At 42.6% G+C, this 16,701-nt stretch overlaps 1 protein-coding gene across 1 annotated transcript in view; it reads right to left on the reverse strand.

Moving 5' to 3' along the window:
* Positions 1-12,722, reverse strand: part of LOC310932258 (rap1 GTPase-activating protein 1-like) — a gene marked incomplete at both ends in the record, with an annotated part of 64,436 nt that extends 51,714 nt beyond the window's left edge. The window contains one exon of the mRNA XM_083895551.1: positions 12,679-12,722. Within this exon, the coding sequence (XP_083751677.1) occupies positions 12,679-12,722 (44 nt within the window). The remainder of the gene's footprint in view (positions 1-12,678) is intronic.
* Positions 12,723-16,701: the final 3,979 nt, after the last annotated feature.

Raw genomic sequence — 16,701 nt, forward strand, 5'->3', positions numbered from 1 at the left:
ATGTAAAGCCCAATTTATACTTCTGCGTAAAGTGCTCTGCGTAGGTTACGCAGAGACGAAGGTTGTCGAAGAGCCTCTGCGTCGTCTCCGACTGCACGAAATATTTTTTAAGTGTCCGTCACTCCGTCAAGGGACAACGGAGATGGCAAGAGCTGCGATTGGTCCTCAGGAACAGGCCGAGCTAAGCTGCTCTGTGCCGGCTCACAGTGAGCACCGAGCGTCCACAGACGTGGAGCTGAACACCGCCGATAACGCCGCTGCCAAACTATAAATACGTCATATCTTAACACACACAGCACATGTTTAGACTCTAAATGGCCAATTTCTCACCTCAAATTATCTCAAAACTGCGTTGCGTGACACAGAAAAGTGAGAAACGGCCACTGTTTCAACAACAACAGTCTTTCTCTCTCTTTCTCTCTCGGACGCCATTGCTCACTGTAGCCTGAAGCACAACAACCTTGCGCAGCGACCCCTACTGATCTGGCGGGAAATTGCGGCGCGTGTCTGAGGCGTCTCCGTGGTGACGCAGACGGATAACGCATACGCAGTCGGAGAAGTATAATGTGGCCTTTAAACAAACATATTTTTGGTTCCTTCCCACAGTCCAATGACATGCAGATTCAGCGTTGGATGCACTAAATTGACCATAAGAGTGAGAGTGGATGGTTGTTTGTCTCTATGTCGCCCTGTGATGGACCGGCGACCTGTCCATTGTCAGCCGGGATTGGCACCAGCGCACCGCAAGACCCTCATGTGGAGGATATAACGATAGAAGATGATGATGAATTAATACATTTTATAACCGTTTACAAAAACTCACACAAAAGGCTAGTCCTATGCTAAAAAATCATTAAAATACTACACGTATCCTTCTGGTACCAATGGGAAACCAAACCTAACTCTTCCCTGAGTTAGCAAAACCTGGACCTGGACCTAGACCTGGATTCAGATAAAGCTGACAACAGCGAGTTGGGAAAAGCTCTCAGTCTTATTCCCAAGACAAAGAATATCCTGTGACAGACGAACGGTTGGAGTGGACAGAAGTAGCGGCTTCGACAAATGCCCTCGTGCTAATGCATTTGTGTGCAGTGACTCACATTTTTGCACAGGACACAACAGTTGTGTTCCGGCCTTGTTGTTTCATTTCATTTATGTATTTATTTATTGTGCACTCACACAAACACGATGCGGCATGAGACGGGAGGGGGGGGGGGGGGGGGGGGGGTCTTACAGTTCAGTTTGTGGTGGACAAATTGTTTTTCATGCTTCCTCCGACACTCTCAAATAGGCTTTGAGTACTAGCTGCCGGTTTCCATGGCAACAATCGCCAGCACTGGGAGAAGAGGCGAAGGGTGGGTCCCGGTCCTAAGAATCCTAACCATGTCAGCAGCCATGACACACGACAATTAGTTTATTCAGCTGAATCTGACATCATGTGAAGCGACTCCTGCGTCAACTGATGAACTTTAAAAAATATGTTCCCTCACTTCAGCTGCGGTCTGTGATATAGTATATTAAGTCTGCAGCACTGCTCGCGGCAAATAGGTCAGCAGACGGAGCAGTGGAGTCTTGAAGCAAACAGGTTAGTTGTTCAGAAAGAAACTCTATATCTGAAATCTAAGAAGAACTAAATGAATTCAATACAATAACCCAGACCAACACACCCTTCGACAAAATTATCTTGGGATTGCATCTGAAAGATGACTTAGAGCAGCTGTTCAATGCAGCCTTTCACACTTTCACTGTGTGTATTGTATTTAAAAAAAAACACTGAATAAAGTAAATACACTCCAGAATAACCCTCTCACATTAACACCCATTAGGGAACATGCATGTATGTGCAAATATAAGGCCACCGCTGTGCGTCCACGTATCATGAGATGAGTTTTAAATGAGGGCCCTTTATAATATATAATGTGCTGAAATGAATGTTAAGAATACTCAGCTTGCACAGATATTATTTCTCTATCCCTCGGGCTACAATAAATTTTGGTTGAGTCATGGTCAGTGTTACACCCAGTTCACCCAGCACGAGGGGAAAACCCCCCACTGAGAGCAGAATCCTTTGGCGTCACCGAGTTTGGGTTTAACAGTCTCCAAATAAAACATGGGAGGGAAAAATCATGCGTGACCCTCCTTTTTTAAGAATATAATATTGATTCACCGCTGAAGCGCAGCATCCCCGATGTTTATTTCACTCGATTCACAACATTCACACAGAGAGTACGCTTCGGGAAAGAATCACTACAGTATCCATTCATTCATCTTCTACCGCTTTATTCTCCATGGGAGGGTCACGTGGGGGGGTTATCGATTTCTATAGCATTAATTATTTCAAGTCATTCCGAGATACTTTTATTTTTTAGAAGAAAGTCAGCTCACTGTCAAAGTGCATCAGGGCAAATGGGTAATTTCCTGAATTTCAAAAATTCATTAAAATTATTCCTTAAGAGGTTTGGAAATATTTTCAACAGATCCTTGTTCAGGGCGATGCCGACTATTATGATGGTGAATTTCAAGTCATTCTGAGATACTTTTTGTTTTTTTGAAGAAAGTCAGCTCACTGTCAAAGTGCATCAGAGCAAATGGATAATTTCCTGAATTTCAAAAATTCATTAAAATTATTCCTTAAGAGGTTTGCAAATATTTTCAACGCATCCTTGTTCAGGACGATGTCGACTATTATGATGGTGAATTTCAAGTCATTCCGAGATACTTTTTGTTTTTAAGACTAAAGTCAGCTCACTGTCAAAGTGCATCAGGGAAAATGGGTAATTTCCTGAATTTCAAAAAAATCATAAAAGTTATTCCTTAAGAGGTTTGCAAAATATTTTCAACGCATCCTTGTTCAGGGCGATGCCGACTATTATAGTTGTAAATTTCAAATCATTCAGAGATACTTTTTGTTTTTTGTATAAAGCATCATGAGTATTAAGCATTAATAATACATAAAGTATATTGTATACAGCATTAATAAGCTTGGGATGCATACAATACTATAAATAAATATATTGGGTGTGTGTTGGTAACCTTGGGCCAGTCATCCATTTGCCCGGCACGCCCCGATGTCTCACTCCAACCTTTTCTCACAAGTTGGCAGAAATGTACCTACGCCCTGTACCTACACTGCAATGTGAGTAACAGACGACATGCCACTGCAGTAATGGAGGCGCCACTAGATGGCGAAGCACAAAACAGCTTGCCGGATTTCATCTATATGTACACCATTTTTTACTGAATACGCATGTGGCCATATACCTGAGCTGCATGAATATGATTTGTCCTCAGGTCGCATCAGAGACTGCTTCCTCAGCTGACGTCATCCGAGTAATCTAAGGCAGTTTCGGTTGCATTTCAACACTTTTTTCTCATGGTTAAAAGCTTTATCGTGTTACAGCAGAGCTTGGTTCTTTAACCCTTTAACACCTAAGCCCCAAAATGTCAACTTTGTTTTTTGCTTATTTTGACCATTAAAGGGCCCAAAAATGTCCATTTGGCCCATTTTTCCAGAATAACTTTTTCTATGTGCCCGTTATTTACAATTTACTGCATGTTAAAATAGTGTATTAACAATTTAAAATGAAATTTGAACAGAATAAAACATATTTAAAGTAAGATTTGTTTGAGTTTTTGTCTCAATGGCCGTTTTTTCCAACTCTGTCCTGTCTGGCGACAAAGACCTTGATTCGCACTGGCGGGAGTGAAATTGCTACCGTAATAACCAGACGTTGTCTTTTTGACGTGCAACTTCTCAGCTTCTCAGAAACCTTTGGAAGTCTAAGAAGAACAATTCAACAAGCCAGTGATCAAACCCCCAACCGTAGAGGACCAGCTAGTTTTGAGCAATGGTTAATGTAAAGTTAAGAGGCTTAAGAGAAAATGTCATTGCACCCTAGCAGCCAATATATACATATATATTTCATAATGTCAACTTGCCTGTGGCGCTACAGGAAAGGTCAGAAGGTCATCCCCTCAGAATTTAATCCTCTGAGGAACACGAGTGTCTCCATCTATCAAACAATTATTGAGACATTTTTTTTTGTCCAGATCAGAATAGTGCGTCAGCTGATCAACAACCAGCATACGCTCAGCAAAAGCAAGAAAGGTTGATGCCTGGAGGAATACGTGATGAGATCTTATCACATTAATGCCAGCATGTAAACACATCTCCACCTACATCTGACTCTTCAATAAGACATTCACAAAGCACCGGACAGTGTCCGAAAATAGAGCCACAAAGAGTCAAACAAGGCCCTCGAGCTATGAACAATATCTCTATAAATATACCGTTCAGGGTAACAGTAAATAACCGCGTCAAACAATACTGAACATGACCTGATGTACTGTAGCGAGTATCCTGTATGTCAAACCATCGTGGGCTGAATAGGTTCTATTGACACAGAAATGAGCATAAAGTGGTCGACTGTTCTCATTTAGCCGTGGTACAGTAAGACACTGTATAAACACACACACACACATACACTGCATTGATTTCCATTCATTTGGACAGACTCAACAAAGCGCTATCCCTAACCTTTACCATAACAATAAATGGCTAATGCCAAGGGTCTGAATACACAATGTTTTGGTCTGTCACATTAGGTCAGGGGTGTCAAGGGGTCAAGTGAAAAAGTACATTTTTTGAGGGGGAAAAAGCAACTGTTCAGTAGGAGTGGTCCATCATGACATTACAATTATAAGTATTTCAAAATAAAAGAGTCTATGGGAACGATATATAGTTGACATTAACCCTTAGAACACAGAAATGTATACAGGGGCTTTAAGAATGTGGAATATAGAGTGCCTTATATCTTTATTTACAGCACAACCTATAGGTCATCTGATGAAAAAGATTTCTTTACATTTTCACCAACTATATAAACACACCTGAGCAAAAACTACTAGGAATTTAATAATTTAATAAAACTATGTTTTGTCACAATAAAATACTCATCAGTCCTTAAAGTTATGAGGACGCACACCATCGGGCCATGCTCAACTCATATCCAAAATCTTCGATTTCGGTCGATCTGAATAACGGTCAAAGAGATATGTCCGTCACAGACACACACACACAGACACAACTTTCGTTATAGAGATTAGATTAGATTAGATTAGATTAGATAGATTATGTGACTTTTGCACAATAAATTAGCGCTACTGGAAAAATGTGCAATTCAAAATTAATCATAACTTTGACTCGACAACAAATAAATGCATTTTCTGAAGATGTGACCTAAAGACACACACCCAGGATGTCCATATAAGGAGTTATGTATTAATCCTGCTGGAATTTACCAAGGGTGCACCAGCGGCACAAATCTGTGTCGTGTGAGGGTTTACGATGCATTTATGAGGCAAAATTGATCTATGACTTTGCACATGCACGAGTTGATCACTGAGCCGTAAATTTGACGTAATATACGTCGGTACATGACCGAACCAATCATCACAGCAGATGTGTTGACGTTAAGAGGAACCGGGGGCACAGAAAGACCATAAAACAAACATGGTCGGGCATCCAAAGCGGTGTGTATGACAATGTCAATCCCTCAAAGAGAACTTGAGGTGGATTAATCGCCTCTCTTTTGCTTCACCCTTTTGTTTGTTTACACTGGTTCCAAACGCTCGTGTGCAGCTTGGTCAACATCGCCGATAATGAACTGGACACGTCACTGAAAAACAAACATGTACGACATTCTGTCGGTCCAAAGTCCGTCAGAGCAGAGCGTAACTTTGCTCCAAAGCGTGTGGTCTGACCACGGCATGATGCCCCACCTGGAGCAAACGATAACTTAAAGGTGCCATATGTAGGAATGTGGCCAAAAACGGTTACTACATTCAAATTCAAAATACCGAGGTCTTTTAGGTTTCGTTTTCTGACGTAACTGGCAACCCGTGGTCGCTCGGCAGCTGAGACTCTACTGACTGAAATGACTGGTAGACGGCGGTAGGTGGCGCCACATGCCGAAACATGATTTCAAAACATAAACATTATTTCCAGTCTGCAAAAAAGAAAAATTTCATGCAAATATTTTGTCTGTACTGTTGTTGTTGGTGAGTTCAGTTTGTTATATGAACATTATTCCTGAGTCTCTGTGACATATTAGGAGGATTTTATGGCCAGTTGATTTAGATTTATTACATAATGCACCTTTAAACTTGAATCAGAGACTCAGAAATGAGGTTCTGCCTCATTAGGTCCAGGCTGTGGTCCTCATAAGGACTACGAGTCCTGAAAAGGTGAGTGTTACACACACACTAATCACATATTGGTACCATTGATCACAGTTAGGTAAGGTATATAAAGGCATTAAAGGTGACCTAGAGTGGTCCTGTTGCACATATATGTTAGTTATGGAGGTCTACTTACATATATTAACTTGTTTTTATGGTCAAAAACCTCCTAGTTGCTGTAAACGAGCCGATAGAAATCTCTCTTTTCTGACGCTGTTTTTCTGCTGCGAGATTTCAGAGTGAACTTTCACCCCCAAAAAACAGAGTCTTGTGATTGGCCAGTACAATCCAGCACATCCGTTCTCAGAAGCGCAGCGCCCCCCTCTGGAACAGTGGATGCACTGCTCCTCATTATCAAAACATTGTTTTAACAGTGTTTAAAAATAGCTTCTTCACGACTCCCCGCCACAGTCCCTTTTATGACTTTAAACCAGAGTCAGACCCAGAGTCAGAAGACACTGTTGCTCGTGAAACACCTCCACAACGGACGTTATTCTTCTTCTGCGGTTCAATGTACGCAACTGGATGTGCCCGGACTAGTGCCCGGAGCAGGACAATCGGTTGTTCAGGAGAACCGCTGTTTACGTAACTATTAAGGGATTTTCAGAGATCTCGTTGAGCCCCGAGATTACAATAAAACACAGCGTTCTCAGCAGTGGCTGAACTGTTAGTTTAGAACCGTCAGGGCTTCATAAACAAGGTAATGACGCAGATACACACCAAAAAAACAAGACAAGCAATGTGATTAAATAAGTAAATGACCGTTTTCTGTCCAAAAAGACAAAAACCCAACAGTGGACTGGTTTCTCTCAGTAGATGAGAGTGTGGTGGCTGTTTGACTGTGTTCAGGGTGGATATTGCAGAGGGAATAAAAGGACATTATAGCGTCTGCGTGATGGCGCTAACTGAACGGAGTGATGGACGTAACTCAATCATTAGTCATCTGACATTTATGTTGGTAATTGTTGATATTGATCAGTGGAGCTGTGACCTGCTGACAGAGTTAGGTCAGGTCGTCAGTGACTCACCGGGACGAGAAAAAAGACAGGTGTACATCAAGATAAACATGTTTTGTTTGAAGGCTCAGGTAATATATATTCATACACATGCTGATAAAATCTACAGTAGTCAAACATCGTGTTTTGTGTGTATTTAAAAAGAGAAAAAACCTGATTCACAATACCTTCTCAAAGTGGGCCGAGGAGCACAGCAGAACAAAACATCCTGTGATAACAATAAAAAAAACTAATCCCTTAATATTCTTATTCTTTTAACCAGGGCAAAATTAAGATAATGATCGCAAGCCCTTGGACATTAGATAATTAACCGCAGCTGATCGAGTCGCTCGTGAGATACCCCGCCATTGTGAGTGCGAACGCCGGAGTAAATATGCGAGGTGAACTGACTGAGTAAACAATCAAGAGTCCTCCTGTTGCCCTACATCTGCGGGTTTGTTTTGCCCCTTGGACAAGGTACTTGAATAGCCTCCTCCTGTGGAGGAGCCCTGCCTTGTAGTGTACTCGTCTTTTGTCATGCAAACCTCTGCTCTCTGTACAATAAGACACGAGCTACTCAAAAATTGAATCAACAAAGACCTCCCCCCCCCCCCCCCCCCCCGCCCTTTTCTTTTCAGGAGTGAAAAAACACCTTTTTCATTATCTAATGGAAATGACACAAAAACAAACCAGAGGATCCTACACTTTTAAATTCACACAATCTCATTGTCATGATCAAATCAGCTGACCAGAGAATCAAACACCAGCGTGGGTATTTCCACTCTGCCGTTTTTAAACAGGACTGACATGAATTCTCCGTCCTATGGAACACATCTATACACTCGGCCATTGTTCGTTGCTGCCTGAAGGCCTCGTCACTGAGCTTACTGAGAAAAAAAACATTCAGCAAACAAGTCACAGCTTTGTGTTTATTTCACCATTTAATGGACTGTGAGGTGAAAGCCACCGCAAACTACGGAGCAACACAAGCAGGAATAAAGTGTAAAGTTGCGACGGTATAATGTCTCATGTGACAACAGGCGTGTTCCCTGGTGTCCTATTGAACATGTCTGTGATGTGCTTTGGTCAAAATACCTTAAGAATGAAGAATCACAGCAGTTCAATCACCCTAACCCTGTTCAGAACGTTTTCTTTATTAGTATCTCTTTAAAAAATAATAATAATAATAATAAATAAAACGAAACTTAAAGGGACACTGTGTAGTATTTATGGGTTTATTTGACCCAAAATCCACTTTTTTATACATATTATGTGCTCCTGCATTGTCTAGTCGCTGTATAATAGTTTTTGTTTCATTTTCCTAGTGTTTCAAAAAGTCATGTAAAATAACATGGTCGCGGGCCGCGGTTGCATAGCCACTGTTAGCAGAGAGACGCCATGTTTCTACCGGAGCCTGTAAGGACAAACGCGAGAGAACAAATCAAGCGTCTCTTTACTTGTAGCTGAAGTCCCGCCTCCTCTCTCTCCGCTTCGTCTGCTACGGCCGCGGTAGCTCCGCCCTCTCCCTCGCCTCACGAACCTCATCTGCTGACATGGAGAAAGACGACGAGGACGACATTTGACCAGCTGAGGACACCGTAGCGCTCAGGGAAGGGAGGGGGTGAGCAGAGGAGCAGTTCTTTGTTGTAAATTTCAGCCTCTCCTCTAGATGGCACTATAAACTACTTACTTCACCTTTAAAGGTGCCATATGTAAGAATGTGGCCAAAACACTCAAATTCAAAATACGAAGGTCTTTTAGGTTTCGTTTTCTCCGCCATTGTAGCTCAGACGTACCTGGCAACCCGTGGTTGCTCGGCAGCTGAGACTCTACTGACTGCAATGATTGGTAGACGGTGGTAGGTGGCGCCACATGCCAAAACATTTAAACATCCTCTAAATCCTCTGAGGCTGGAAGTTTGTGTAGAACTCTGTGCTGCACTGCGGAGCCAAGAATAGAACTTTTCGTGGACTTCGTGGGTTTTCGGATACCGTTGCCCTCACCAGCATTCTCGCGTTTTACGGACAAATCGGTTAACAATTCCATCAATTCCAGGAAGTTAGCGTCTTGTGGCGTCCCAAAGAGCGCGGAAGTCAACATCGCGTGTTTTATCTCCTGTACTTAGACTGAGGAGGACCACAAAAACACGACTGAGTCATCTTTTTCCACACTTTGCCGACAGGATAGGAGCTCCAAATGATAAAAAAGTTGCATTTTGCATAATATGGGACCCTTTAATTGGTTGGAGCACTTAAGAGACTTTGCAATAAAAGGATATGAAAGAGTTGTGTTGTGACATCATGGTCATTTTTTATTCAGCATTAAAAAATATCCTGCCAGCAATCGTGAAAAAAAAAAAAACTGCAGCTCTATTAATGTCTCGTGCCAAAATGAAAAGGCATGAGCCAAAGAAAGAGCAAAAGGCCTGTGTTTCCTCCAGTGAATACCAATAGGACACAGAGGGCTGAGTGTATTACAGGTCACCTGCTGATGTGAGCAGACACACTGACCTATCCAAATGCCAAATACAGACAAGAGAAAGGTACATTGTTTGCTTCACACCCTTGAGATTAAACCTCTCATTTTCCTACTCGTCAAGTACATCCTGGACAGGTCACCAGTCCATCACAGAGCATGAAATAAATATACGATTAATGATAAATCCAGTCATGTTCATCCATTAGATCTGCTCATGCAAAATAGACCCTCACTTCCCTCCCTGTTGCTATTTTTTTTTTTATTCCAGGTACAATTATTTAAAAATGAATGTCTTATTAACTGTGTTGTTGAAAGATTACACATTTTGAATATTCAAATGAGCTGACCTATATTCATATGTGGTATTTTAATAAGCCCACTTTTTCACATCCGATACGATATCAACAACTCCAGACGTATCGAGAGTATAGATCTGCCGATGCCGATTTCAGTCCGATAATCTTCTGACAACGCGTTAGTGCCGAGTCACTTCAAGCAATTTCAAGGACACAATTCAGTCAATTCAGCAAAGATGTTGTTATTAATCGTCAACTGTTTCGATAATCGATGAATCGGTTTGAAGCTTTTTTCATGATTAAAACAAGATCGAACTGATCGTTTCAGCTTCTTAAATGGGAAAATTTTCTTCATTTTCTTTGATCCACATAACAAAGAAATCATATATCGTCATTTCCAGGTTTGACAAACACTGATCAACTTTTTTTAACATATTCTGACCTAACGATTAATTGATTAATCGCGAAAAATAATCAAGAGATTAATCGATTGCGAAAATAATTGTTATTTGCATCAGTTTTTACATTTTTATCTGTCCCATATCCAGTCCAGTGATTTTGACCGGTATCGGACCGATCAGCTCATCCCCAAATTTAATTAAGCTCCACAAGAGACCACTAGAGGCCACATTGTCTCCCACAGGACCTCACATTACTAACACATTTGTAAATCTAAGACAATACACAATTGTAATCATTTCAGCTTGAGATAATGTGACCAATATTTCCATAATAACTAATTGAGCATGACGCTTCATGACAGCCTCAAATCTGCAGCGTCATGGCAGGCTTTGACCAATCAGATCAAAAGAGGACACTATACAGCAATTGGTAACTACTTCCAACTCTGCAAATAAACTTCAAGAAACAAAAAAAAGGAAGACAGTGAAAGCAATCAAATGCATGTCAATATTGGCTAAGAGTTTCAGAGATTGTCAGACAGAAGCTCAACAATAAACAACTTCTCCAGTGATCCTGCTCTGTGCAGCTTTGAGGATACGCATCTAAGTAACAAGCAGTACTTTCCTCGACGAAGTAAAACCTTAACGTTTGAAGGTTATTAAGATAACGTTTGAATCAGTCAAAACAGAAATCCAGCCGGCGAACAGCAACTGCACGGCGCTCGCTCGCTGCATCGGAGGTGATTCAGAGGACTTCCTCTAATCGCACTCGTGAAGTGAATGAGACCATCATTAGTGGACACATCATTTATCTGGGAAATTATCCCCAAAAAAATGAAATAAAATCAAGGACCAACAATAATATTATCGTTTTAAAGCGGAACTAGACCGGAAGTTCCTATTAACGCTGTTTTTTTGGTGTGCATCTGCGTCATTACCTTGTTTATGAAGCCCTGACGGTTCTAAACAAATAGTTCAGTCACTGCTGAGAACGTCGTGTTTTATTGTAATCTCGGGGCTCAACGAGATCTCTGAAAATCCCGTAATAGTTACGTAAACAGCGGTTCTCCTGAACAACCGATCCTCCTGCTCCGGGCACTAGTCCGGGCACATCCGGTTGCGTACATTGAACCGCAGAAGAAGAATAACGTCCGTTGTGGAGGTGTTTCACGAGCGACAGTGTCTTCTGACTCTGGGTCTGACTCCGGGTCAAAGTCATAAAAGGGACTGCGGCGGGGAGTCGTGAAGAAGCTATTTTTAAACACTGTTAAAACAATGTTTTGATAATGAGGAGCAGTGCATCCACCGTTCCAGAGGGGGGCGCTGCGCTTCTGAGAACGGATGTGCTGGATAGTACTGGCCAATCACAAGACTCTGTCTTCTGGGGGTGAAAGTTCACTCTGAAATCTCGCAGCAGAAAAACAGCGTCAGAAAATTTCTATCGGCTCGTTTACAGAAACTAGGAGGTTTTTGACCATAAAAACAAGTTAATGTATGTAAGTAGACCTCCATAACTAACATATATGTGCAACAGGACCACTCTAGGTCCGCTTTAAAGCATGTGCATTTGTCTTCAAGAGCCACTTGACCAACAACTTGCATACACCGGCTTTAATAACAATATTAGAATCTTTCCACGGTCCACTCTAGCTTTAAATAATGTCTCTGTTAGCTATAGTGAAGCTACCTTTTGATCATGTTTGTTTGTTTGTTTTTTTTTTAAAAGCAGCTTTGTTGACTGTGCGTCTGCTGCTCAGTATCTGTGAAGTCTGAAGTGAGACGTTCCAATACAGACTTAAAGCAGCGCTCAACTGTGCAGCACAAGGACTTAACTGTAAAGACAATAAAGCACAATAACACAAGCAAACTATGTAGTACTCACCTTCAACCTTCCATCACCTCACTCTGAATCTAATGTAAACTTTTCTCTCCGGTCATCAGATCTTGTTTACGCTTCCCTGCATCTGATACCTCGGAGCATAACTGTACAGGACATAACCCCCTCATTGATTCACCATCAAGCAGCGATTGCACCGTTATATATACGTGTTATTTACACACGAGAGGCACGGAAAATATCACCAAAGGAAGAGAAACGTAAGAGAATGAATCCGAGAGCAGACGTGCAGGCGAGAAAACACAGACGCAGAATCTGCACAGTCATCAATCAGAGACACACACACACACACACACGCTCAGATTTTTACAAACATGAGTGGAGAGCTTCCCTCTCTCGTGTGGATTATCATTAGCAGATGAATTCCTTACCCTCCATAGGCTCCAAAAGTGAAACTCCTCTTTCTCTGCGGCATATCGGCTAATGGACAGCAGTGAGTCAGTCAACTCAGAGCTCTGAATGGAGCCACAGCACTTGTGTCACTTACGCTGACTGAGCATGTGTGTGAATGTGTGTGTGTGTGTGTGTGTGTTTGTATGCTAGTTTGCCTGCTGTATGAGTTCCACTCCTTCCCCCCCACACACACACACACACACACACCCTCCAGCCTTGGCTAACGTGCCCTGCCCCTTCCTGACTCACATGCACTCCTTCGCAGACAGGGGAGAGAAACGACAAGAGGATGAGGGGAGGATGCAAAGAGGGGAGGGGGAGGAAGAGGAGAGGAGGAGACGGGGCTGCTCACCATGCCAATCTCCCCCCGGAGGAACCGGGGAGTGTAGCGCGGTGGCAGGCGTTCTCACGCGCAGGATTTGATCCTCGCTCTGAAACGTCAAGTTCACAGTGAACAAACGCTGCCATGTGTTGCCCTTTAAATTTACCGTCATCCATCATCCAAAGAGCACGGCTGCATTCTTGGTTACATTTTCTTTTCTTTTCTTTTAAACGGCTGCAGGCAAAACAACAGACAATTATCTCGGAACGAGTCTTGCAACACTACAGTTGTCACAGGAGAGACAGCTGGTCAAACAAGCTGCAGTCGTCAGGCAAACACTTCATCATCATTCTTCACTAATGTCCTGATCACAGAGACAGCGCCACTCCTGCATACTGTAAGACCATGACCTCTGAACAACTCCCTAATCTGCTCAATCATCTCCCTCATAATTCTTTCTTTTCATACGTGGATCAGTCGCGGTATGCACACAGAAACAAACAAAAGTTGATGCAGCAATGGGGTGTGTTTTTTTTTGTTGTTTTTTTATAGCTGCATTGATTAAACTGAGTACATGTCTGGCCACGGTACAGCAGGTTGTCAGGTTTAAGGACCTGGCAGCGTTGACCGTGATGCATGAAAAAGGATAGCATGGAGTATTAAATAAAGAAATGTCACGGTCTTGAGTGTCAGCCAGCTACCTGATAAGTCATTCATTTGGATGAAAAGAGACTCAGTGTTATGCATGGACTAAGAGTAAGAAATAAACATTTTTTTACTCACAATCATGAATAAATCAACTCTCAACAAGCAGAGGACCATCGTCCGCCGACAATGTCCTCATCACATTAACAAACAAGCACAATCACGCTGATAGACAATTGCATCATCTCTCCACAATTACATCACCCCATTTCCTTTGAGACTGCAATTCCCTAAAAACATCTCACAGCAGCAGCATCAGCAGCAGCAGCAGCAGCAGCAGCATCAGCAGCAGCAGAAGCAGCAGCAGCAGCATCAGAAGCAGCAGCAGCAGCAGAAGCAGCAGCAGCAGAAGCAGAAGCAGCATCAGCAGCCCTGGCTCTGAATTTGTTGGTAATGGATTACACTCCGTCTCTTGGCCATGTGGTGGTTAATCTTGCCGAACACATGTCTGGATGACGGCAGCTCCATTGGTTATTGATTTGATTTGACGGTTTGTTTGAAGCCTTGACAGCAGCATGTGTCTACTAATGCTGGTCTCTGTCTGTCTGTCTGTCTGTTTGTCTGTTTGTCCAGACAGAAAAACCTCAAACGCTGCTGGAAGCAAACATAGCAACCTTTGACTTAGATAGTGACCATGATACGTATGTGGGATACGTGTTGACACTGTCACTGCAGAAGTATGGCAACAACAACAACGCTGAAGAACATGCTAAGAATGTAGCTCCTGTGGAAAGAATGAAGCTAATTTAAAGTGGCACTGTTTGCAACAAAGCATTTTTTTTTCTTTGTCTTTCACTGTTTGTTTATGTTTAGGTCACAGTAATACGTTTGAAGATTTTAAAGCCCAGGACACATGGTCCTGACAAAGAGAGACAACCAACCATGACACTGCCTGAGATTAGCATGTGTCAGGGGAAAGAATTACTCTTACACACCCACACTGACTACAGACTACAGTCATGTGAAACTAGCAAACAAAGCATTCTGCACGTGTTGAGAGGGAATTACTTCCTTTACCAGCAGGGGGCTGTAGTCTGTATTTCATTCAGGAGGATTCAGGTTTAGACAGCATGGACCAGCATAGACCAGCATAGACCAGCATGGACCAGCGTAACAATACTGGTGAACCAGCATGGACTAGCACAGACCGGTTAAATGATGCTGATGGACCAGCATAACAATGCTGGTGGACCAGCATGGACCAGCATGGACCAGCATGGACCAGCACAGACCAGCATGGATCAGCACAGACTAGTTTAATGATGCTGATGGACCAGCATAAACCAGCATAGACCAGTTTAATGATGCTGGTGGCCCACCATAGACCAACATGGACCAGCACAGACCAGCATGTGCCAGAATAGACCATCTTGATGCTGATGGACCAGTATAGACCAGCATAGACTAGCATGGACCAATATAATGTTGCACATGGACCAGTATAGACCAGCATAGACTAGCATAGTCCAGCATAATGTTGCACATGGACCAGTATAGACCAGCATAGACTAGCATAGTCCAGCATAATGATGCACATGGACCAGTATAGACCAGCATAGACTAGCATAGACCAGCATAATGATGATAGTGGACCAGTATAGACCAGCATAATGATGCTAGTGGACTAGCATGGACCAGAATAGACTAGCAGAGCTACATAAGAAGAAACACACCAAAACACGACGGATGCTGGTCTGTGCTGGTTTTACCCGCACAGAGGGGGGTCCATGTAAAGTGCAGGGTTAGTTTATCGTGTCTCTGGGTCAGCAAACAGAGCGACAGGCTCATGATAAGACAACGACTTAAGCTTCGACGTCTCTTGGAATTAGATGGAAACAGTCCTGGTGTTATCAGCCTTTGGTGCTTTGCTTGTGGAATAAGTAAGTCTTCATAGTTGTTTAACTTGTTTCGTTCCTTATCATCTTTTAACGGCTGGAGCTAAACAGACCGTCAGTCAAACAATGAGTCCCTTGATTAGATTGTTCTCACTTTTTACTCATTGACTGGTTAGATTAGGGAAACGACAACACTTCAGTTGAGACACCAAAAAATACCTGATTATCTTACCAAAAGCCCATGGGACCAATCCCACTATTGTTAGGAAATGAAGGAGGAAGTGTATCATCCATTTTATTGTCATGCATTTGTTGCCATGCCGATGATACCACTTTGCTCAAAGCGGCACTGGGACGACGCGCAGCCTCTCAGGCACCGACTATTATGACTGTGTGCTCACGAGTTTATATGACAGTGACGATGCTTATTGATCGGGACATAAAAATAGAAAATTGGATCAAAACAATGTCACTAATAGGCACTAACAGAAACTGATAGTGTTTGTTTCTTATCCATCATGACAAGAAATCTTCAACCAATTCAATTACTTTTAATTAACTGAAATCAGAAAGTCTTTGAAAACTCTTCAGCTCCCTGGCACAACTGCTGGCCAACTCCATATTGATCCGGTCCATCAGTCCTGGTTTTACCTTCAGTCCTGTCAGCCTTCCTGACAATTCAATTAAAGTAAAGTAAAGTAGCTGTGTGTGTGTGTGTGTGTGTGAGGCATTTGAATGTGTGCAGTGCAGACAAAAGGCCTTTAATCATATCACCTTGGGAACAAGTCTCAGTCCTCTGAGGAGCTCCTTGGCTCCTCTTTTTGTCTTAAAGGAAGTGAGCGGACAGGAAGACCCTCAAAAGGACAAAAGAAGTGGAGATCCCTCCCCGATATTGTGTCGTCAGACTGTAACGTCAACAACATATCAACAAGGCAAATGCAAAATATGCAATATAGTAAGTATAATATCGTTCATGTATGAACATGTGTGGGAAATCTGAGTGTGTGAATGGGCACAGCCACGTTAAAGTTTGCTTTCCAGGATGTGGAGGCAGAGTCGACGAGTGGTGCAGACGGAGGCGAATGCCCTTCATTCATTCATTCATTCATTCATCCTCAGCTCAGCTTTCATGGGACAGG

Source organism: Microchirus variegatus, assembly GCF_963457635.1.
Source record: "Microchirus variegatus genome assembly, chromosome: 9".
NCBI lineage: Eukaryota > Metazoa > Chordata > Actinopteri > Pleuronectiformes > Soleidae > Microchirus > Microchirus variegatus.